General features: G+C 35.6%; 1 protein-coding gene across 4 annotated transcripts; it reads left to right on the plus strand.

Moving 5' to 3' along the window:
* Positions 1-2167: 2167 nt before the first annotated feature.
* On the plus strand, positions 2168-21483 carry LOC124638446 (ADAMTS-like protein 4). 4 transcript variants are annotated; one of them, XM_047175413.1, is made up of 12 exons: positions 2168-2441; positions 8332-8508; positions 11473-11656; positions 12348-12508; positions 12663-12980; positions 13401-13622; positions 13711-13965; positions 15404-15551; positions 16331-16506; positions 18532-18739; positions 20647-20724; positions 21136-21483. In XM_047175413.1, exons 2-12 carry the CDS (start codon positions 8467-8469, stop codon positions 21240-21242), a joined length of 1899 nt encoding a protein of 632 aa, XP_047031369.1. In that variant the 5' UTR covers positions 2168-2441; positions 8332-8466; the 3' UTR covers positions 21243-21483. The 4 variants fall into 4 exon arrangements, with proteins under 4 accessions (XP_047031369.1, XP_047031368.1, XP_047031370.1 ...); XM_047175412.1 differs by having other exon boundaries at positions 2168-2383; XM_047175414.1 differs by having other exon boundaries at positions 2168-2383; positions 8345-8508.
* The last annotated feature ends 1982 nt before the right edge of the window (positions 21484-23465 follow it).

Consider the following 23465-nt stretch of genomic DNA (forward strand, 5'->3'; position numbering starts at 1 on the left):
AACATATTCATTATCATTAACCTGATATTGCTGGATTAGACAAGACTATGATATACTTACTGTATTGCTACACTACAACTACAACGCAATTGACGGCAATAGAAATCTGTTCACGACTTTTATGATAAAATCTGAATTATCGAACTCTATCTTACTGTATACGCATATAAATAAACTGAACTATGAAATATGTTTACCATTCCACTAACCCAGAAACTATGTCAATGACTGAATTAGCCATTTTATGATTCACTATAAATAACAATATAAATGTTGTATTCCCTTAGTGGTAGGTATGGTTCCCTTTACCTAGCTGTTATTGATGACTTATCATTTGATCGTGCGGATCAATATTGATTGCATTTTTAAAAGTGCTTCTAAGTGTTTCTTTTATTAATGTACCATTCATCATTCATTCATCTGGCGGTGTGAATAAGTAGAGATAAAAGTTGTGTTTCAATCAGCCTTGTGATTTCTCAATAAATATCTTTACAAGGTGACAATAATTGGCGTCGAATCCTAGATAATCGAGAAATTGGTGTTCATGAACTCCACTAGTTTTATGTGACAACAGACAAGGGTGTAAAGTACCGTAAAATACGTTAGTTGTTCATGCATAAGAATATAAATTTATGCCCATGATGGCTCCGAATTGATCCTTTAACAGTTACACGTAAAATAATTCTTATATGACATGAAATTAGATTGAACAATATATGTAGTCAATAAACTTACAAGCGCCGTAATAAGCGGTCTATTTGATGAAGTTTCGAGCACTTGCTTTTATAATGGATACTTTTATATTGTGACTAGATATTTTGTAAGGTTATCTTTTTATAGTGAGTGAGACACTTAATTTCAATCCTAGATTTAGATTCTCTTTTTTGTAACACCGTGTATATGACTCTTCTGCAGATTTTTCATTTATCATGTGACAATACGACGATGTGTAAGTACCTCCAAAACTATACAGCTGAAATGGATATTGTTGAGAATTGTTAAGGCCTCGCCATCGGATATCAAAGGACCTGAATTTTGATTCACATTTTTATAGACCCAGTATCTCCAAAAATACATTTTAGTTATTTGATATGAGACTCACGTAACAGAATGTAAAGCCACTAATAAAAGCCTTTTTAAGGTTAGATATTGAATTCACTAAATAAAAAATATATTTTTTGGGAAAAACCTAATAAAAAATTGAAACTTTTATTGCAGAAAGATGAAAGACTTGTTTATAAAAAGATACGTGTCGAGTTCACAAGCTCAATGGTGTTGATCAATTGAATAAATCATTAGATTCGGCGCAACCTTTACGAAATTGAATCTTCGAAGCTATGACGTCCGATGCATTAGTATTGAGGCAGTGACACAACGAGACACGGAAAAATACAGTTTTTTTTTGTGTTTGCAAGAAAGCGAAACAAACAGGAAAAAATATATAGGATTTGGCTGCATTGCAAAGCTATTCATAGCTGAGACGGAAAGATTGTATTTTGCAAAAAAACTGTGTAGGAAGAGTTAGATAAACATATAATTAAAATTTAAACTATCATTCGTAGTAACATTATAAAGCTGAAGAGTTTGTTTGCTTCCTTGCCACGTGCTAATCTCGGAGTTTCCGGTCGGAAAAAATATTTCAGTGTGTAGGCTATAGGCCAACTATAGTTCGGCCATTCAGAGAATGCGTTCCTGACACGTCGCGATTGAACTGACGACGTAATAACATTCATTGATTATTGATATAATAATGTTGTTTTAATGCTCCTCAATTGTTAAAACGGTAAACAACCAGCAAAAATATTTTTATCGTAACTGCAACGCCATTGCAAAGTTACGTCGTCAGTTCAATCGCGACGTGTCAGGAACGCATTCTCTGAATGGCCGAACTATAGCATCATAACATTATTAGCAAAATACTTTCTTTATACACTTTCTGTTAGTTTGTTGAAAAACGCATAAAAAAATAATAGACATGTTAGTTTTATACACAATTTCTCTATTATTGTCCAGTTATCGATTGTTTCTAAAGAATAGCATTGTTTACCTACATATAACAGAGTTGATCGATGTTTAATATTTGTATAGTTGGTGCGTGATTTGTCTCGTGAGACAGATATTTGGCATATGTGTGAGTGTTCTCGGTATGAGACGGGCGGCCGGCCACTCTGTCAGTTTGTCGGATTTCCACGTATGAATGCGCGGGAGACGCGTGCTTTACGCGCCAGTAGTGCACGGCGCCGCGACTTACCCGCTGCGCATACGCATACCGGGAAAACTCGTGCATGGTTCATTTTATATTTATTTATTAAATTAAAAGTTTTAGAAAATTAATCGTTAATAAGTGCAGTTGTTTTCTAAGTAAAAGTGCGGTTTGGTATAGGTATTTTTTTTTGTTTATGTTATTGTGCAACGAAATGCATTTTTTTCATGACATATTGGTTTGTTTGAAACATTTTGTAACTTAAACAATAATTGTGTGTTTATTAATCTCTAGAAAATTGAAATATTTAATGCCAACCTTAAATAATTATCAAAAACAAACATGTTTATTTGTTGGCTCAACGAAGCGAGCTTTCACAAATGCATCCGTCCGCATTAGCGTTTGATTCGAAGCGAATAATTTAATTTCCGTTAAAATCTCTTATCGTTCACAATTATAATATTCTCCGTTAAGTGATGTAACCATCGGTCAATGACAATCCGATGTTAATTTGATGGCTGTCAAAGTTTGTTGTCGAGTGGTCTGCAACTGGTCGGAAAGTCCCGTTCGCTGCGGATGCTTACTCTAATCTTATCAGCTGTTCTCATGTAACAAACGAATGTTAAAGGACAAGATAAATTAAAGCTAAGTATGCAGTAAAATTGTTCTTAAGCTAACCGGTAATGGTTTCTGGAAGACGATTGTAACTAATTTTCGTGAGTCGTGCGGTGTGTTGGTTGTAACATGAAACTGCACTAAATGCAATCTATCTTTCCATTTGGCGGCTATTTATTTACGGCTTCCTGTTTTCTACTATGTTTTATTTTGACAAGTGAAGTTCGTGGTTCAATTAAGTATTTTATAAAGGACTTTGATTTAAGTAGAATATTTAGAAGGTAAGAGTACTTACGTATAGTTATTTGCGATAGTTTCATGGCACCCAACAACAATTGAAATTCGTACTAGATTTTGTAAACATAACATTTCTTGAAATGTAATAGTGGATTTGTAATACAATTTTGTTAACAAATTTTGCTGCCTGATATTTATATACTTACTTTTTATTCAGAAATAGGTAATATTTATATTTAAATAATCTTATTATATTAGTGCTCGATGGTTTGGCATAATAATTTCCCTAATAACCAAGCAGCTAATAGATCGAAAGGAATCCCTTTGATTCGGACACAATTAACAGTAGCACATTAATTAGAGCGGCGACAGTGCGTTGATCTCGGCGTCTGATCGACAATAATTTTTGGCCGCGTCATCCGCAACACTGCTTGTGTTAATTTTTCATTAAGAAATTATTAAAAGACCGCTATAAAAGCTTCATCAGTGATCAACGAATTGGGGTTACTACAAGGTCGATTAACATCTGCCTTAGGGCTGCCAAAGCACTGAAACATGAAACGTACTTGCGCTAATTAGTGTCTTGTATTTTCTCAAGTGAAGTGCCTGTTGCTAATTAAAGTCGCCTCAAGAGGTCGTATACAATCGTTTAGCGTCACATTTCCTACAGACTGTAAGATGAAGGGTCTATTAACGTAAACCTAGGCTATGCTCTCGCAATTTCATTGAATAATTAGGCGAAAGTCTACATTTGTCCTGACAACCCTAGTGGGGACGTCGGTTACCTCCTTATAGATAGAGGACATCTTTATTTCGGGCTTATTGCCATTCATCATCATTGTTATTCTCTGAAATTTGTAATGGGGCTGCTATTAACATGTCAATAGTACTTTGCTTTATGTTCTGTGACCACAGTTTATTGATGGTCATGAACAATTGTTATGTTTCTGACATTAACCTAAAAGTCTGTGATTTTCATGCTAGAGCCCATGGACCTTAAAACTAGGTCATTGTAAAGTTCACGAAATCACAAACTGCTACAAAAACTGTTCCCTAAATAAACAACAGAAGAAATTGACTTCAACTAAATAACAACGAAATCTGTAAGTGTAGAACTCCTTTGTAGATGATGTTATGTAGGTCAGGAGTGGTTTGCGTCCAGTAACAATCTACGTGGTTTAACGACGGCTGGAAACCACATATCACCATTTTATGGATTACTGTAATCCAGGTGATCATAGCAGCAGGCTTAGCAATTAAATTCGTAGAAACTAGTGTTAGAAGATCATCGCGGCCTATAATTTAGTTAATATGACATTCTTGAACATTTATAACAAATTAAACGTTTTATGTGTCTTTGACAGGGTGCTTAGCTTGCGTGTCAAAAGGACCATGTATATAAAGGGTGCGTTTTAAATCGTGAAATGACCTTTTGACGTGCAATATAAGGCATATACTTACGCTGAAATTGAATAATTTCCTGCGGACGTAATGTAATTGTAACTGCTTTATTTGTTTGTTTAATTATTGTCTTTAAAAAATGCCTTGTTTACTCAATGATTACTAAATATATCGGGCTTATCCTGTTGTACATTACTTTCGTTTACACTCAAATTTCGAAGCATCCTGTGTAATGTCAACTGATGACGATGGCCGTCGAATCTGAGGATGCATCCATTATTTGTAATGTTTAGTGTCTGGACGTCCGCCAATGTTGACATGGTGTTAATCGCGATTGTTTATTCACTGTAAACGTAAATTAAATATACCTACATGTGTTAGGTAGTAAAATTGAACGGCTTTCACGACAATTTCATTCTGGCAGACATGTGTCACAATACTCACAATGTTATTGGGGATTGACTGCGCTATTGTTTACTGGCCCGAAGCCCGCGAAGTGGATTACTGCCCACTCCTAAACGCAAATGAAAGACTGTCTTTGTAGCGCGGTATAATTTGTATGCGGTTCTGTAAGGAGATCTGTAGCATAATTTTGTTAATAGTTCTTTAATTAGTTATTTTGTTACATAGGAATAAAATAATGGTAAAAGCACGGATAACACATGGGAATGTAGAGACTCATAGAATTATAGTACTGTCAAACGCAATCTGTCGTCAATATGCAGGCAGAAAAGATATTAAAGTCAATATATTTTATGTAATAGGTGTGGTCTTGTCAAACAGTTTCTAGTTCTGAAACGAAATAACATGATATTTATTATACAGAATTGATGACTAATAAATCGTTTGTTAATTTAATTTATTAGTTAAAATATACATCGGTACCTTTTGGTGAAGGTTTATGGTGGTTCGACCATAAAAATATGATAAATGGGCAATGTTACCTCGACAGGTTTAATAACTTTGTCATTCCTCAATAGATATACCTATGAAGCTTTCTATATCTAGGGGCATACAGATTAGTTCAATTCAAAAGTTTAAATGGTCAAAAATGCCCATTTATCTTAACTATCTGGGGTCCAAAAATTTTATGGTGGCCGCGTCAGCTCGACAAATATCATTATAACAATAATTGAAATATTTAGTGGCGACACGCGACCAAATCGGGGTTAAATAGGACACTGGCCCATTAGATTTATGACCCTAAAACATGTCACTGACAATAACAAGTTAAACGAATACAAAACAAAAAAATATTGTAAGTGTGCAAGTTAGGGTGGCGTTTGACGATACCAATTTGTAAGTCTCAAATACGAAAATGTATTTTAGTTTCAGAGTGAGTTTAAATTGTGTGTTTAAAATGGACGTTGCGGCGACAAAAAGCTCTGAAATAATTTAAAGTTTTGTCGTATTTAAATAGTTCAAGTTCTATTGGCCTGGTAATTTCGCGCTGCGATTCGAATTGAACGGTGATTTTCTCACGCGAGAAAAATAAGTCTGAGTGTTACATGCTTCATTGGAATGTATCTATGCACCCACGATACAGGAAAATTGCCAAAACATTAACAGAACTGACATCCAATTCATCTTAACGTTATCCTATTATACGGATGATTCAGATTAATAAAGAATATTTACTGCAACGATGAACTCACATGTTGCTCATAGACAAAATTACATCATGTGTTCAGCAGCAAAAACGTATTAAATCTTTATCCAAGGTCAGTTAAGTGCATTCTTCTTGCCTACTGACGCAAGAACACTTGTTGCAGATATAACCTGAAAACATGATTCATTCTAGGAAATCTAAATACTGTATTAGTGCTAAGTGCCTAAACGCTATTAGCATTCATCAATAGACAATCATTGGCAGCAGCTGGTGACGTTGTGACTCTATTGCAATTTTCGTTACGAATGTCATGTGTTCAACGAAGTGCTACTTACTTTTGATTTGGTAATTTTTTATTGTATTGACATTGACTAGTATTTTGTATGCATTTATTTTTTAGAAGAGACTGTCTATTTTCATTTATGTCATTTACGCTCAAGACGTGAAAAAAGTGGTTGATATAAAAGCTTTTGTCAATACTATACAATTGTAACAATTGGATAAAATATGTAGACACTAGAGCTGGTTTAGACAAAGCCTAGCTTTCACAGCTTATGTAAATCAACACCCCGTATCGCACGTCATCAAAGAAAGTAAACTCGAATAGCTTGCAAGCGCAACAAGGTGTGCAATGCAACATTAGATTTGATAGATGGCATCGGTGAGCGAGTGACCGTTTTGTTGCAGCATTTAGTATAAAATGCACGTTGTTAACTGTTACCTTCATGAAAGGCGGCGCGAAAGCTTGGCGCCTCGCCACTGGCTTCTATACGATCCCTGCGATACAGGTTTACTATGTACCGTGCTCTGTATGCATGGGAAACTTTTAAAACTCGGCCACTTGCACTACCGACTTACCTATAAAACAGGAATAACATTAACCTCAATAAAATTGTCATAGAGGTCCAATATTTTCCCATACATCAACGAAACCTTCAGTTTCACTTATTTGGGAAAAAATACCTTATTTACATACAAAGGGTCCTCATTAATATGTATCGTGCCACTCTGTATGATTCATACATGTAAATTGCAGTTGCGAAAAATAATTTAATTCGTGACGGCAATATCACTTTGTACCCCTAATGCAGCCGGAATGCGCAGTAGTTGGCTTTACCAGTGCCACTACACGATTATACGTAAACAAAGTAAATAAATTAAAAAGTAATATCTTTGTAGACATTGAATTGAATGTGCTAGTGAGTAAAAAGTATGTTGTTGTGCATTATCTTAATATCCATGTAAAACGATGCCTGTATTCTATAATCTAGATAGGGCACAAAAGTAATCCGGCCATCTCAACCGTACACCAATAAGTGCCACGCAAAGGCAATAACACTATTTCTAGATTTTCTAGTTGCCTGCACCTCAGTTGCTTACCAGTAATCGTATTTAGATTGTATCTGCTAATAATCTCCTCTTCTAAATACAATCTATGCTAAAGATCAAAATTGTCTCCCAGTGTTCTTCGGATAAATATAAACGTGAATAAAATTCATGAATGTAAATGTTTCATGAATATAATGGTATTATCTTGAAATACAGGAAAATGCACAATCCGACTTATGCAAATATAAAATACAGAGTTATGACGAATGCAAATAAGTAATAATGTTGAAGCCAATGCAGGGCGCTCAGGCGGATCTCGCTCAAAGCTATCGTATAAAGATATCAACGTGGATTTGGTTAATACTCGTTTAAATTCAATTCATTTCACGTAACGAGATCAAAGCGGCCGTTAGTCTTGCCGACGCGTACTACTAACAATAAAGTAATCATTACCACGACCGCCGATAATAATTAGGTACTTTATTTAAATATCTGGGAGACTTTTGGCTCGTCTCCCCGCGGTTTAACCTTCATGGATATTAATTTAATTTATGACGCGAATTGTTATGTTCCATTTATTTAACGTATGTTTTGCTTTACTAAATATTTCAAAGCTACCAGTTTATTTAAATTTGGACCTTTTATACCCCGTCACAAGCAAGATAATCCCGGTTTAAGTGGGAAATAAAGTGTAACACTGAGAACTTTGTTTGTAGAGCTTTATTATCCAAATAATTATATTATTATGACTGATTCAAATGACTAGATGTTTTACGACTGTAGGTATAAACAGTAACGTTGACACACATCTGTAATTTTACTACTCATAAAATTATAAAGCCGTTCAATTTTAATTATCGAATAATATGTTAAATGTTACACTTCTAACAAACCATATGTCAAATGAAAATTATGCATCGAACCGTTTGTTATTCAGCAAATTAAACTAGTTTTGAATTTCAACATGTGTCATTGAAAATGATAGACATCTATCAAGCGTGTCAGAAAGATCACCCGCGTGTGAATATCAGTGCTATCTAATAAGTTATCTACTGCACACTTTGGCGGCAACATGCTGTCTACTTCCGGCCTAGTTTTTGTTCTCCTCGCGCTTGTAAGTATACCGTTTACCTACATATTTTTTGTTTACTAACTTAATACAACACTCGAGTTACGCAAAATTAATAGATTAGCAGTAAAGCAAGTACTTAAAGCCATATATCATGATGGATTACCTTAATTAGCGTTAACAAACACAGTAATATGACAGCCCGCTAGCCGCCGCTGCTCCGATGTTTATTACATTTGTGAGTAAACTTTATAAATGATCCAGTTCAATGAGCAAGTCGACGAGTCCAGATATAATCAGTGCAGTCCAAGAAAGGAGGTTGGTGTATTAATTGATTTATAAGAACACATTACGGCCAATTAAAGTTTTCTGACCAATTACATAGACAGTTTATGGTCTCGCCGCTTTTATTATGTAAAGTTGTGAACCGACGTTATTTGACTTGTCACATTCTGTGGCATCGCGCATTTGTTCAGTGAGAAAAGTCAAGATCGTTACACCCACGCTTCATTAGTCAAACTACTGTGAATCTATAGCGTTTACATCGCGTTTTTGTGTAATTAATCCCACTCCACTGTTACTGAACAATGCTAAACGTTATTTTATAACTTTTTAAACCAACGGGCGTACTTTGCCGCGCAGATGTTGTCTGTACGGGTCAATTGTTTGTCGCAGTTAAGCAACTTGTTCAGTAATCTGTGAGGCGCATAAAACACAGTTCAAAGCCAACTGTTACCGCTCACTGACAGGTGATTCGTTAACTCGCGCTTAATCCTAATTAATAGACTATTAGTGGACGTTTTCAATTACCACTTCGAATGATTTATAATAACCATACACTAAGTATTTGCTGATTAATGCCTGTGGTATTATTGTGATCACATTAATAAATAGGATTAATGTTTTCAAAACCTATTAATTATTTACCAATGTTTCTTGAAATTAAAATAACATGAGTTGTCAAAATACTGTGGAATGCGTCTATTTTTTAATTTCAATATATTTTATTATGTAAAACTTCAGTTTATTATCTCATTAGTAAGCATCGGGCGCTCTCATTTATTAACCCTTTTACGGTCGTCCGCAAATTATTAGCGCTTGGTGACGCTTTGTCATACGTTGGTATTTTTAAACGTCCATTTTGTTTCCTATGAAAACATTAACGACGAATAAAATACAAACGAACCTTTTACGGAGATCCTTGAATGTGTCATTATGGAGGGTGTCCGTTTTGTTACCAAATTATCTGGGACAAAGACTTAGTAGGCAATAAATGTCATTAGTGGTGGTCCTTTCATGTAGCATTAACATAAACTTGAAAGCTCAATTGCCTTGAATTTGGTCAAGTTTGGGAGCAAGCCAACGTATAAGAAAGTAACGTAGGCGGAAACAGATACGCCAAATTATATTGTTGCTCATCCAGATAATTTTCAATCCATTAAAAAGAACATAAATATTAATTGGACTATGATTTTATTAAAGCATTGTTTCCTAGGAAACATTTCTAAATCGTTTTCGATTTCGTTACTCAACAAAGCAATTTAAACATTTGCTTATATCGTAGCGTGTGCTCTAAATAATAATATTCAACGCGATTGCATACGCGCAAGTGTATTACAAAGTAAATAACTTAATATTATCTTTATCTGAAATATTTGCATAATGCTTCATATTCTTGTAACGAAGGAAACATAATTAAGCTCTATAAACGTGTGTGAAGCTACAAATAGAGGAACATTGATTCGCATATGATCCTTTTACTAGTTAAAATGTTAATAAAGACAGTTTGTCCGTAAGTGGTTTGACGCATTTAGGCATATTATAGGTCTTGGCGTTAAACGAGCACTTTGCGTAAATATACACCGGAGCATGTGGTCCAATAAGTAGGATAGCACTCCTTTAAGTGAGAAATTTATTGCCTTTTCTTTTATATTGTTTTTGTATCAAAGTGTTTACTATTTATTCCACCAGTGCGTAAAGATGTTGGTTTAGTTCCTAACTTTAACAGGGCTATAATTATGGTAGTCATGTAATTACATCACTATAAATTGTACAATGTGTCATGAGTTTTCTTAAATTGAGATACGTCAATAAATAAAATTAAAAGCAGTGTTATCGAGAAACTCTTCAAATCAAAATGATTAATAAAACAATCAGCTTAAACATTTTGGTACGAGCAACATTTCGATTGATCAATAGGAACGTGTTTCCACTATGATAAGATAGTATCCGTCACTACAATATTTTCATCCTACTCAGACTTTCCAATCGGCTCGTTAGAATTCCTAATCAACATCGTAAATCGTACTTTGTTAGCGTACAATGTATGTATGAGAAGAAATTGAGTGTTGTGGACAACGGCGAACAATACATCGTAGAGAGAGCCATTACGATCATAAGTCCATTGTGTAACGATTGTCCTCACTGGGTATCTCGGTCTAAAACTACAAGTAAATTACTACATGTTTCACTTATCGAGATTAGGAGCTCATCCATTCTAAATAGATGACCCTCTAATATCGATTCATGTTAATGTGGTTTAACTTTAGAATTAGAAGTTGAGGTGGGAAGCGCTTTAAATATAGCGCTTTAAAATAGACGATATGCCCAGCTTCTAATCGATATGGTTTCATCCAAGTACTAATTTATTACATCACATCTCTGAAATGTAATCCAGGCTGATGACGGTCAGGGAGACGTCATTTGCAAGGACTTAAACTGTCGCTAAATACTGAGCTGCACGTTTTGGATAAACCTTTCATTGGACTCATGACATAGGTCGCAAAAGATTACACACTCCTGGAATGGAAACCGTCTAACAAAACAGGTCTCCGCTCATTTATTTTGATAATTTTCCCACCCGAAAAGAATTGGTTCCTGAACATGGTTATACCTATTGATCAGAATATCTGTAGAATGAAGAGCTTATTAATGAAGAGCAGGGTTCTTTGGGTATTCTCAAGTAATTGTTCATTGCCATTTGTCTGATTTGTTAATGTTGTTATGTAGGCTGTGGGTCGCGAAGGTGTGCTGTCGTCGGCGTGGTCGCGCGAGCTGCGCTGCGGGCGGCGCCTGGTATCGGGGCTGTTCTCGCGGCCGCGGCTGCCGCTCGGCTACTCCTACGTCGCCACCGTGCCGCGCGGCGCCTGCAGGCTCAACGTCACAGAGATCATGCCCAATGACAATTATATAGGTAGGTTTATACATCAATGTAACTACAGAATTTCAAGAACTATGTAAAATCAACTTACTTGAAGGTGCATTTCTTTCTTTTCAATGAAGACTATAAACATCCAATTCCTTCGCGTAATTGTGGCATCAAGATGAAGGGCGTACACCACGCGTTTCATCCTTACGGTAGGTCATGATAGCTACGTGACTGTGCGAACAGGTGCTAATGTACCTGTCAGCTTTAAATCGGCCGTCTGGTCTTGTTGGTAAAAATTGAAATACTGATGAATTAAGGTAACCTCTTTGCCAGAAGTTTTATTTATCGTTCTACAATACTTAATGAATAGTCCTTTGATAAAGCCTAATGGGCCGAGAACGTGAGGTTGGTCACTTATCAATCAGCATTGTACACGAAGTGGACTGTAAATCATTTGAGTCTGCTATACATACCAACGCCCACTTTGTTTTGTGCCAATGATATGAATACAGCTTTGCCCCGGCTTTTAATGTGATGCGGAATCGTTGACAGGTAGTTTACAATACGTCGCTCTCGGTAATTAATGTGTACAGACTATTGAACGCCTGTTGTTAAACATCTGTGGGAAGCAATGTAAATAGAGCCGTGGATTATAAATTGATTGTCGATCAAATCAAAGGTAATGGTGCAAACATACTTAGTACTGAATGGATCTTTGACATGGATGTACTTACAGCTTTGAAGATAACCAACGGGTCGTACATAATGAACGGCGAGTTCGCGGTGTCGGCGCCGGGCACGTACGAGGCGGCGGGCGCGCGCTTCCACTACGCGCGCGACGGCTCGCGCGACGCAGTGTTCGCGCACGGACCCATACACCATCCCATCGATATCATGGTATGTATATCCAACAACCTCTCAATTCGTGAAATAGGTAACACGTATTATGGGATTTACGAATTACAAAGATCGTAGCATATGGCAAACATATTGCCGCGATAAATCCATTACGAGCGAATTTTAAAGAAGTGAATGTAATATTTATTTTCAGATACTTTATACGCAACCAAATCCTAGTATAAAATATGAATATTTCACGGAATCACTACCAGGTGAAGTGGAGAGTGAAGCTGTTACGAAAACTGATTTGGTTGGCGTAACACCGTCCACGTTTCCTGCAACTCATTTTCGACGACATCACAGTTATGAAATGCATTCTAGAAAAAGTATAGGTGGACCAAGGCAGCCAGAAATAAGCATTAGCCCCGAAGATGCTAACGCGGATGAGATTATCGTTGGCAACAGAAAGTTTATGTGGAAGATAATGTCTTACACGCAATGTACGAGAACCTGCGGAGGTGGTATTCAAGTAAGTGCCAATTTACAGAGGCTTTGATTCACAGTGAGATATCTTTAGGAATTTGAGTCAAATTTTGTACAAGCCATAAAACACTCTAGACACAGTAACTTTGGCCTACATGCTGCCAATCGGACAATGAGGCGTCTAGTCAGTCTGACCGATAAATACCTAATTGAAATCAATCTGTACCAATGCTTTATTGCTAGCACAGTTAGACGTCGGACCGTATTTCGGGATAATTGGTAATGTGATGCTATTTTTTCCACGAACCTTCATAATTTCACAGATCTTATAAATATTTCTTAGTATTACCTATTTTAGGTTGATTAGAAATGCTTTGAAACATTGTTCCTCACTCCTCTTTATAAAGATGGCAAATAACATTTTTACAATAAAACCATTTTGGACTGATACACAAATTCTCTTCAGTTGGGTAAGTATCGTTGCGTGGAGGCCAATCCCAGTAAGCGCGAGGTTGCTTCAACACACTGCGCGGGTCCCACTCCTCCTCCAAGTCGTCGCAAATGTGGGACCAATGCCTGTCCCCCTCGGTGGCGGGCGGCGGCCTGGACTGCATGTCCGCGATGTGGACCCGCTACCAGGACCAGAATCGTTGGCTGCGTACAGGATCATGCTAAAGGCATTACTAAGGTAAGCAGATCGTCCAAAACTTCAACTTCAAATTTTATATTAGAAATGGAAGTTTTGGAGGATCTAAACCAAAATCCTTCATTTTTAGATCAGTGATCAAAAATGTCCTCTACCAAAGCCATCAACATCGGAGAGTTGTGTCATTCCCGACTGTAATGTGCAAGTTGGTGGTGAAGTGAGGCAGATCACATCCAAGCGCGTGATCAAACCGAGAGACCATACCGACGCCTTCAAGGAAGGACCAGTGTATACGGTCATTGTCAATAATACCGTACAAGATGTTGGACCAGCTTATTCCTTCAGTGCATCTACTGCCGGCTGGATATATACTGACTGGTCGGAGGTAAGTAGAAGATTCTATTATATTTAAAAATTATATAAATGGAAACCAATTTAATGAGTTTGGAAAATTGATTTAGGTTTGAAACATTACAGCATTTTGCATCATATAAAAACTATCTGCTTATTATGAGTAAAGTCCGACGTAACAAAAAATACAAAGCTGATGCTGTAGTAAAATATTAAGTTGCATGAACTTTTATTTTAAAATTTTAACGTGTTAACCAGTTTCATTGTTAACTTCAAAAGTTATACAACTTGTTTGAAACATCAGAATTTTTCGCAGAATGTATTCATAAAAGTCTTTGAAGCGCCTGAAAGTTCAGGTCTTTATGCATTTACGTATAATGAAGACTGTGAATAGCGCAGCAGGAGAAATCGCATTATTCCGTTATTTAAAATGTGAAACGTGTGTTTTTGCTGCTAAATCTACACGTATGTAAAAAGACTGACATTTTCGTTTACATTGCTTTAGGCTGAGCCAAAAGTTAGTTATTGTTTGTCTTATACGGCCTTACAAATGGTCAATGTCATGATCAAGTACATCATTTGTTTATTGTTATATTTTTGCTTCGTAAGTAATGTCTTGTTCAATAGAAATAACACATGGAGTTATTGCAACAATGCATTGAATAATAGCTGAATGGAGGTGGGCTTCTGACTTATTGCAGATAAGAGCATGTCAGTTTTGCTTATTCAAATGATACTATTGATTTAACTCGTAAATCACTATTAGTAGTGAAATATTACTTGTTAACATGATATTGACAAATGGATCGAAATTGTTCTCGTTCCTGCAACATATGGTGCACTCAATTTATTCAAGAATAAATTTCCAATGGAACGCGTAAATGTTTCCATTTATCGGTATTTTATCAAAAATAAATTCTTTTTGTTTTAGCACCTGCTTGATTTAGTGTAATATTTTGAGATCGAGTTGCAAAGAAAAGCCATTACGTGCAAAAGGCAAAATAAATTTAGCGTTCTGAAATTGTATTCATGAATAAAGAATTCAAAGAAAATTATGGTAAACATTCCTTTTCACCATTTGAAATGCAAGCTTTAGATAGAATTTATTCACGCGTAGGAACGCTTTTAAGTGAAACTGACAGACTTAATTGACGGTCTACATCATTAAACAAGAGAGAACTATCCAGACATAGACGGAAATAATTTAACGCGAATTTTATTCAAATAAAACCGTACACACTTGTAAACACTTATGTAGATCTTAAAGATACAATACATCAACAGGACGAAACGGGAATTAGTTACAGTAAGAAATAATTATAGAGTCAATTTATTTTCAAAATCCAGACCTGTATAAAAATTTGACTAAAAACTAAGCTACTTATCCTCATATATTGTATCCAAGTTCTATCAAAACTTGCAGCCGCTTGCAACTTAATGTAAATTAAATTAAATGTAAAGTCATGTTTCAGTGTGTAGGCTGGTGTGTTGGTGGTGGTGTTCAGACTCGAGGAGTTCGCTGCGGTGAGCCATCAGGTTGTTCCTCGAAAGCGCCTGAATCAAAACGCCCCTGCCAACCGAAGTCTGAATGCGCACCAATTGATGGAAATTGGTTCACTGGTAAATATGTATTTTTACTCCTTTTAACTTATCCATCCATACCTTATTTGCATCCGGCATTTGTCCATTTTCAGCAAGAAATCGTTAATGTTGGTTAATCATTAACTATTAATTTGGTTAGTTATTTTCTTGACCATTTAAAGGCATCAAAATTGGGGAATATCCTTGAAGGAACCTTTTTTCTAATAAATGATCTTGTTTTGGTTAATGCAAATGTCTTTGATATTAGCTAAACGTAATGAGCTGAACTTATTTTCTAAATAGATTTCCATAGACTTGAATCAGTCATCAGAATCTAGTCAAACGAGAAAATAAGCAATTCGAAGTAAAAAGACTAGACTGATAACAATTATGACTTTAATCTGTAGGACTATTTGTTATAAAGATCCTATCTGATTACTTCTTATGGGTAAACCACTAACATTGCCGGCTTATTGCAAGGCAGAGTTAACTTGATGCCCATAAGTAGCTGAAGATAAATATTGCAATCTTTGAGGTAAATGTCAACTGCTAAGATGATTTATAGCATTATGAGTTTATATTAAGAAGGAAGTTACTTGTAACGCAATCTGAGAATCAAAAGTCGTATTATTCATACATACATATTATTATGTTGGTTTTATATTCATATTTTGTCGTGGATTTTTATTTTAAATGACTTCGCTTGCCGTGGTTACCTACCCCTTTTGAAAGCATTCTCTTCAATACTGTAGCTTCATGTCACAAAATCATCTTTATTGGTACACTTTCTAATATTCTAAATGTGTGAAATTCTTTAGGTGAATGGTCTTCTTGCTCATCTCCCTGTCGAGGAAAGCAAATCCGTGGAGTACTATGTATCGGAGGCACTGGTCGACATCTGAAGGACACGGCATGTCGTATGCCAAAACCGGCTCATGAACGTGACTGTTCAGGGGATTGTAAAGCTATGTGGCACTACGGCGATTGGGGACAGGTACGTTGTCTTAATATGATGATATTTTTTACGAAAGTGCAATTTGAATAGGTCTAAAGCTACTTGAAGTTTCGTATTCGTGGCAACAATGAACACCTTTATTAAATTTTACTAGCTTTCCGCCCGCGGCTTCGCCCGCGTGGAATTCAGTTATATTGCGGTATAAATCACAACTATAAGAAAACTTCTCATTCCCACGGAAAAATCTAAGAAGCGCGATGTAACGCTGGATACGATTAGTTGTTAAACCAAAACTGAATGGTACACTATATTATACGTTTTCCTTTGTGGAGCAAAAACATGCAGATTTTGGGCACTGGAAACCCAGGAACACGCTACATAGAGCTGACCATGCGAAAAACAATGTTTTTCTAAGTGTACTCCAGCAACCCTTAGAGTTTGGCCTTGTGCTTTATTAATGGTCATTGCAAATGAAACCCTTATAGGAAATTGTAGTCTTTTAAATTGAAATGGGAGGTCTGTTGGAATTGGGTTAGCAGCGGTGAGGGAGTGTCAGACTCTTACCGACTAAAATCGTCGTGTTCCGTTCTAGGCCTTTTATATACCAGGGCCGCGGTATCTCTTTCGAACAACCCGCAGCCCCGGCCCCCGGCTGGCCCTGGCCCTACTGGGCCCCACTGATTTCAAAACACCTTAAGACTAATTCGCGGCGAACCTTAACACCGCGATACAGAAAAGCACAACGCCATCTATCGAGCTATCGGGAAGCTCGCGATTGAACAATGAGCTACAGGTTAAAGCGCGAGATATCATTGCACTTCTTACGTATTTTAAAAACTCATCGTTACCACGTTTTAAAAACACCCAGCGCCATCTATCGCATACCTCAAGAACTAAATAACTTAACTAATACTTATACCAATTAGTAATTCGTTGAATTATAGTTATTTCAGGATAAGTAGATGTAAAAAAAACAGTTAAGACGATAAAACAAATTGTACGTCATCCCTCGGGAATTCCTCATTTTGGAGGATTCATTATCGTATCATTTAGCTTCTAAATTTATATGTTCATATTCGTTTGCAATATATAAGTAGATGTAAAAAAAAACAGTTTAGACGATTAAACAAATTGTACATCATCCCTCGGGAATTCCTCATTTTCGGGGATTCATTATCGTATCATTTAGCTTCTAAATTTACATGTTTATATTCGTTTGCAATATATTACCTTGTTTTAAACGACACACAGCGCCATCTACAATCCATCCATCAAGCAAACAATATTTTTGTTTTCCCTCGGGAATATCTATTTTTTTCGGGATAAAAAGTACCCTATTATTTAATCCGGACTTCTAACTTTACGTCTGCAAAATTTCAAAGCAATCGGTTCAGTAGTTACGGCGTGAAAGCGGAACAAACAAACAAACAAACAAACAAACTCACTTTCCGATTTATAATATTAGTAAGGATTTGATCTTGACTTTCCCATGATCATATTTTATCATAGTTCGCATTTTGTAGATAACCTGCCATTCTTTAGAAACTAATTTCTCCTCTTGACATGAAATATTTTTTCACAAATTGTCCCCTAATATATTTTTTAATACGCTTGTAGTAAGATAAAAATAGCTATTAATGACCAACCTTGTAGAATACCCTGAACAATATAAATAAACATGCAAAAGGACACGTTTTGATTAATTGAACGATATGTAGCGAACCTTGTGATTGATATTCTAATTAGCGCCGTCCACCGTCCAGTTAACGAAGAACGTTTTGACGCTTCTGCGTATATCTTAATTACTTTATTACAACGACCTTTTCAATTCCAACAGGATCATGTTTTGCGTAATGTTCAGGTTTCGGATTAATGTGTTAACCTATCAATTGGTTAGTCGAGATCCAGATGACAGTTTGAATATGATCCCTCTTTGATAATATAATTTGTAATGTTGGTCCTGCTTTTACTAAGGCAGTTTAGTTTTTACGAGTTCTTTCTTTAGATTGGACTAGCCTGATTCGCCCCTATAATTCTTTTGATTTCCAATTCCTTGTCACTCAGTGTTCAGGGAACTGCAACACAAGCAGTTCAGGTATTCAGCTCCGCACAGCTGTGTGCAGTAGAGGTGATTCCATCACCAGTGATGGGGAGTGTAGCCAGCCTCGCCGTGCGACTCGGATTTGTGACCTCAACTGCGTTGTGCGACCTGCGGCTGCGGCCCCGAAGACCATCGCTGTTGACATCAAGCACCAACAGCCTTTGGTTATTGGTAAGTATTTCTTACTCATGGAAGTGGTTAAGGCAATGTGCACCCCTATGTGTATATCTGTAATTTTGTTTGGAATGTGTGTTGTCTTGTTGTCATAAATATGAAAAAAGGTTTTTTATTTATTTTTCTTATATTTGTTGATTTGTCTTTTTTTTTACTGTTTATGACGAGACTGCTCTATTTTGTTCCTTTTTACATCGATGATTTAATAGTTAGATCCATTTTTGAGGTTTAAAAATCGTACTTCGGAAGTAATTACTAAAAACAGGCAGTAACTTGTAACCGTGCGCCTTGTAACTGAAATTCAATCTACAATAATTTCTACACAATAATTGTAACGATGTTTCCTCATATTTTACCTTTATTACTTTCGTGAATAAACTGTATAACTATGATGTTTTGTAAGATTCATGCTAACGAACTTGTGTTTGTATTCCTAAATGTTCCAACTATCCGTAAACATTCTGCGCTTGAGCATAACGTTATTCTGCAGGGAACAAAACGACGCGGGACGAGAGCCCACAATACTTCGCAATATTCAGCGGAGGTTATGTGGGAAGCCGATTCGTTTGGAGTCCTTTATTGCTAAAGCGAGTGTACAGGAGATACCTCCACACTGGCGCTTATTCTAGATTTACTGATGTCATAAAGATAAAAAAGCATAAAAGAAAAACTTTCAACAAAGGCTTTCGGTTTATAAGAATGAAGTCTTTCTTTGGTCGACCGTACATGTTCTAAAACTTAGACGACAATGACGGTATACGAACTTTATTGTTATTAAATTACCAGTATTGATTTCTGAGTGTAAATAAGTATTCAGGAACTCTTTTGCGGAACTAGAAATATAATGAAAGTGTTTATGACTTACATAGTGCCAGAATTGAAGTCTTTAAAGTGATTTAAAAGTATTGTTAAAGAGATTGGATTAATAAGTCTACGCGATGCAATCTAGTTCATTATATTTATACGGAAGAAAGGCAACTTTATTTTGTGTAGGTATTAATTTTTAATTCAGAAAACTAAATCTTTATTGCTCCGTAGTTTATTTCGTACTTACTTGTAATGGTTATTTCATCCTTCAGCGGTCTTAACTAGAGAATCTAAATATTTTTTTCCTTTAGTTACAGTATTATTACTAGATTGCGTCTCTTAGAAATGATTTTTTAATTATGATTTATGATTAAAACAAATTATATTGTTAAAACTGTACTAGTGTTTAAGTTTTTTCAAGAAACCAAGTTCAGTTACAAGGTACAGTACGCAATTTGTAGTGTAGATATATTTGTGTAAACCTAATACCTATTTCATAGAACGTAGAGTCCCTCGTAAAATTAGGACTGTCTATAGATTTAGTACAGCTTGTTAACACAATCGATATTGAGAGATAAGTACGGACCTTGAACATGGATAGAACTAACTCCAAATTGACATATAATTTGATAAAACATTATGTGTGATGTTTTGCGTGAAAAGATAAGAATACATTTCCTAAACAGCAAACTGATTAGAAGAAAAAATAGTATGGTAAAAACAAATATGAATAGTCCGATGCCGTAATATTTTCATTCTTGTAGAAATCTTATGCAGCATGCTCATAAAACCTATGATACTATACTATACTCTACTTAGTCTCTAACAATACCTTTTACTCGTGCTCAACCACTCAATCCATCTTATTATAAAACGTGGTTTTGAAAAGTACCAAGTTTGTTCGAGACGATGACTTAAGCTATACTAAAGCCGGAACTTTTTTAAGACCACATTTTATTATAAGGTAGAATTTGTCTATAAACTCCTTACGAACTAAATGTAAAACAATATTTTGTGTACGGTTTCTATTCTTTCTTTTTGTGTTTAGTTTTACAAGGTTATCAGTTTCGATGTAAAGGCCTTTTCATTTTTCGCAGAGTCTCAAAAAGCTTCAAGCGCTGATAGTCCTCAACAAAGGAGTATTTCACAAAGAACTAAGGATCATATGACAAAAGGTAAAACACGTCTTTGAATCATGCAGAAAAATATCTATAAAATTTACTTTGATCCATACTTTTATGTAAAAGAAAAAGACATCGTCGTGCGAACCTAGTGTTTTAGTCTATGTATCTAAGATGGTTATCAGATAATATTAATGGTTTACAAGCTTTTAGTAACAGATAAGATATAATAATCAATAGTCATGTTTATTATTTTGATGATTCAGTTAAAATTGGTATGAATTCACAATCAATCACTGTTCATGTTTTTTAGCCGTTAAATGTGCATGAAAACGTAGTTTTTTTTAAAGAATAATTTGGCTGCCAAGTATTGTGATAGGTACCTAAACCTGGAAACTGAGAGGCCTTTATAGTTTTTATTATAAGTGTTAATCACACAATGTTTTTACTTTTTATTTCTTCTAGGTAACTGCGATGATAAGTTAAACAACTGCTTCCTAGCGGTGCAAGCTCGCCTGTGCAACTACAACTACTATATTAACAACTGCTGTCAATCCTGCGCCGGTCGGTGAACATTAAACATATTACGGTGAGTTGCACCATTTTACTATAACGATAACCGAACTTTTTGAAGTTGTCAAACAGCCGATTTGGCTAACGTTTGGTACGCATACGGCTGGTTATAGTTTGTGAGTAGTTCTCGTTATATTGAAATGGTGTAACTCACCTTCATACTTTTAGTAAGCCTAAGCTTAGACTACGAAACAAAACACCAGTGGTGACCAACTTCTAAAATATATTACGATGGATGTTATTTTTTCGTCTGTCATTTAATACTTACCATACTTTTCAAAATGAACCAATTTCACCGATGAATGTGGTCGGGTCCTACATTTAAGTCGCAAATTCTGACGTAGTTTAAACTTAGTTTTAAGGTCGAACGCACACTAAAGGTAATACAATATTATTATTTAATGTAAGTTCTCGTTTCTTTTAGATTTTTGTTTTGATGAGAATTAGAATTTTTAAATGTATAGTGTGCGTTTATCCTGTACTTTTTAAATACATAATGCTGCCACAGTTAAATATTATGCTGCCGTAATAATAACGTAGGTTTGCTTATAAGTGGATATTATATGATTGTATTATTAGTTTTTGCTTTGATGTAATTAGGAAAATAAATTAAATGAACATTTTATGATTTTGCATGCTCTCTGGCATCATTAAAATTTTCTGATATTCATGAAATTGATCAGAAATGTAGTTTTTAAGTTTTATGATTTTTCCTCTCTAAAATGTATAAAAATGAAATATACTGCAATTAGTATCTATTACTATTAACACGTTAATTATATTTTGCTTATTCGGTGTGATATTTAAACTTAAGTATATTTTTGTATGAATTAATTTATAGTACAAGTTAAATCATGACTCAAGCTAGTACTTATGATATTACCAACGCTTCTAAGATAATATCAATATATTGTATTGTAGTGTTCATTGTACTCCAGCTTAAGTTTATGTGTAAGTGTAAATAGATAGATATTAAAACAAGTGATGACTACATGAAACTGAAACAAAACATGGCGTTTTACTTTTACCTAACATAATGTATCATACCTGTCTCCTACATCGTAATCCCGTGTTAGATCAAGACTAGACTAAGTCTCTGATGAATGACTTCAACTAAGCACAAAATACGAATGTTAGAGCCCTGCCGCCTACCCTACTAGTAGGTACTTTAAAAAAATTATCATTATCATCATCATCATCAGCCTATCGCAGTCCACTGCTGGACATAGGCCTCTCCAAGTGCACGCCACTGAGATCGATTTTCGGCTTCTCGCATCATAAATTCCTCATGTGCAGAACAAAAAAAAAAAAATTATACTGATCCAAAATACAAATATAGATTGGGAATACAATCTTGTTGGAAGCATTTTCAATAGAGAGTCGGGCAGGTAGAAATAATGCTAAATCAGCAACTAGTCTCATTCTGTTCGGTTTCTTTACTAATAGACTGCATTAGTCTTGTATGACAATGAATTTGTCTGTAAGAATCCTGTACACGCTATCGTGTGTTGAGAGTTTGATGTTTCGTGCCTATGAACGGGGAATACCCTCCGTGTTCAATGAATGTTCCTCTATTGTACACAGCTAACCTCTAACGTGTGCCTAGGGCTCAGCGGCTTAAAAACATTAGCTAAATAATTTGTTGAATAAAGAAGTACTTTGATATATTGAATTATTGAATCAATCAGTGATTTCATCAGTTCACTATTCTATAATAGTTTAATTGCAGTTCCTTGCAAGTCAAGCGCAACCGCTGGCTCACTGGTGGGCCCTTCCGATAACAAAACAATGTTAATACGTAATAATATTCAATTACTACGATTCGGAGTGACCTGCCTTACCCTTTGTCTAGATAGTGGTCTGCGATTGACAATGACCGCATTGGCAATATGTACAAGCCCACTCTATGTACTAATTAAATCCTTTGAAGTGAACAAGATGAAGTGAGATGGATTGCAATCAATTTATTACATGTTATTGCTCTTGTTTTTGGTCGCTTTACGATCTAATTAACTATTAAGGTTTAAATCACTTTATCTATGTGTCACGAGTTATCGCACAATCGATTCAATAACTAAGTTAGTCAAATTATTTTGGTTGAATAGGATTTTGCTACTTTGTATTGAAAATACAAGTAGCGTATCCGCAGAGGTTCCTTACTACAAATGCCCCAAAAATAGTCAGATATGGTGGAATTGAGCTTTAAGTAAGAGGGTTTTTCT

Source organism: Helicoverpa zea, chromosome 17 (assembly GCF_022581195.2).
Source record: "Helicoverpa zea isolate HzStark_Cry1AcR chromosome 17, ilHelZeax1.1, whole genome shotgun sequence".
In the NCBI taxonomy this organism is placed as follows: domain Eukaryota; kingdom Metazoa; phylum Arthropoda; class Insecta; order Lepidoptera; family Noctuidae; genus Helicoverpa; species Helicoverpa zea.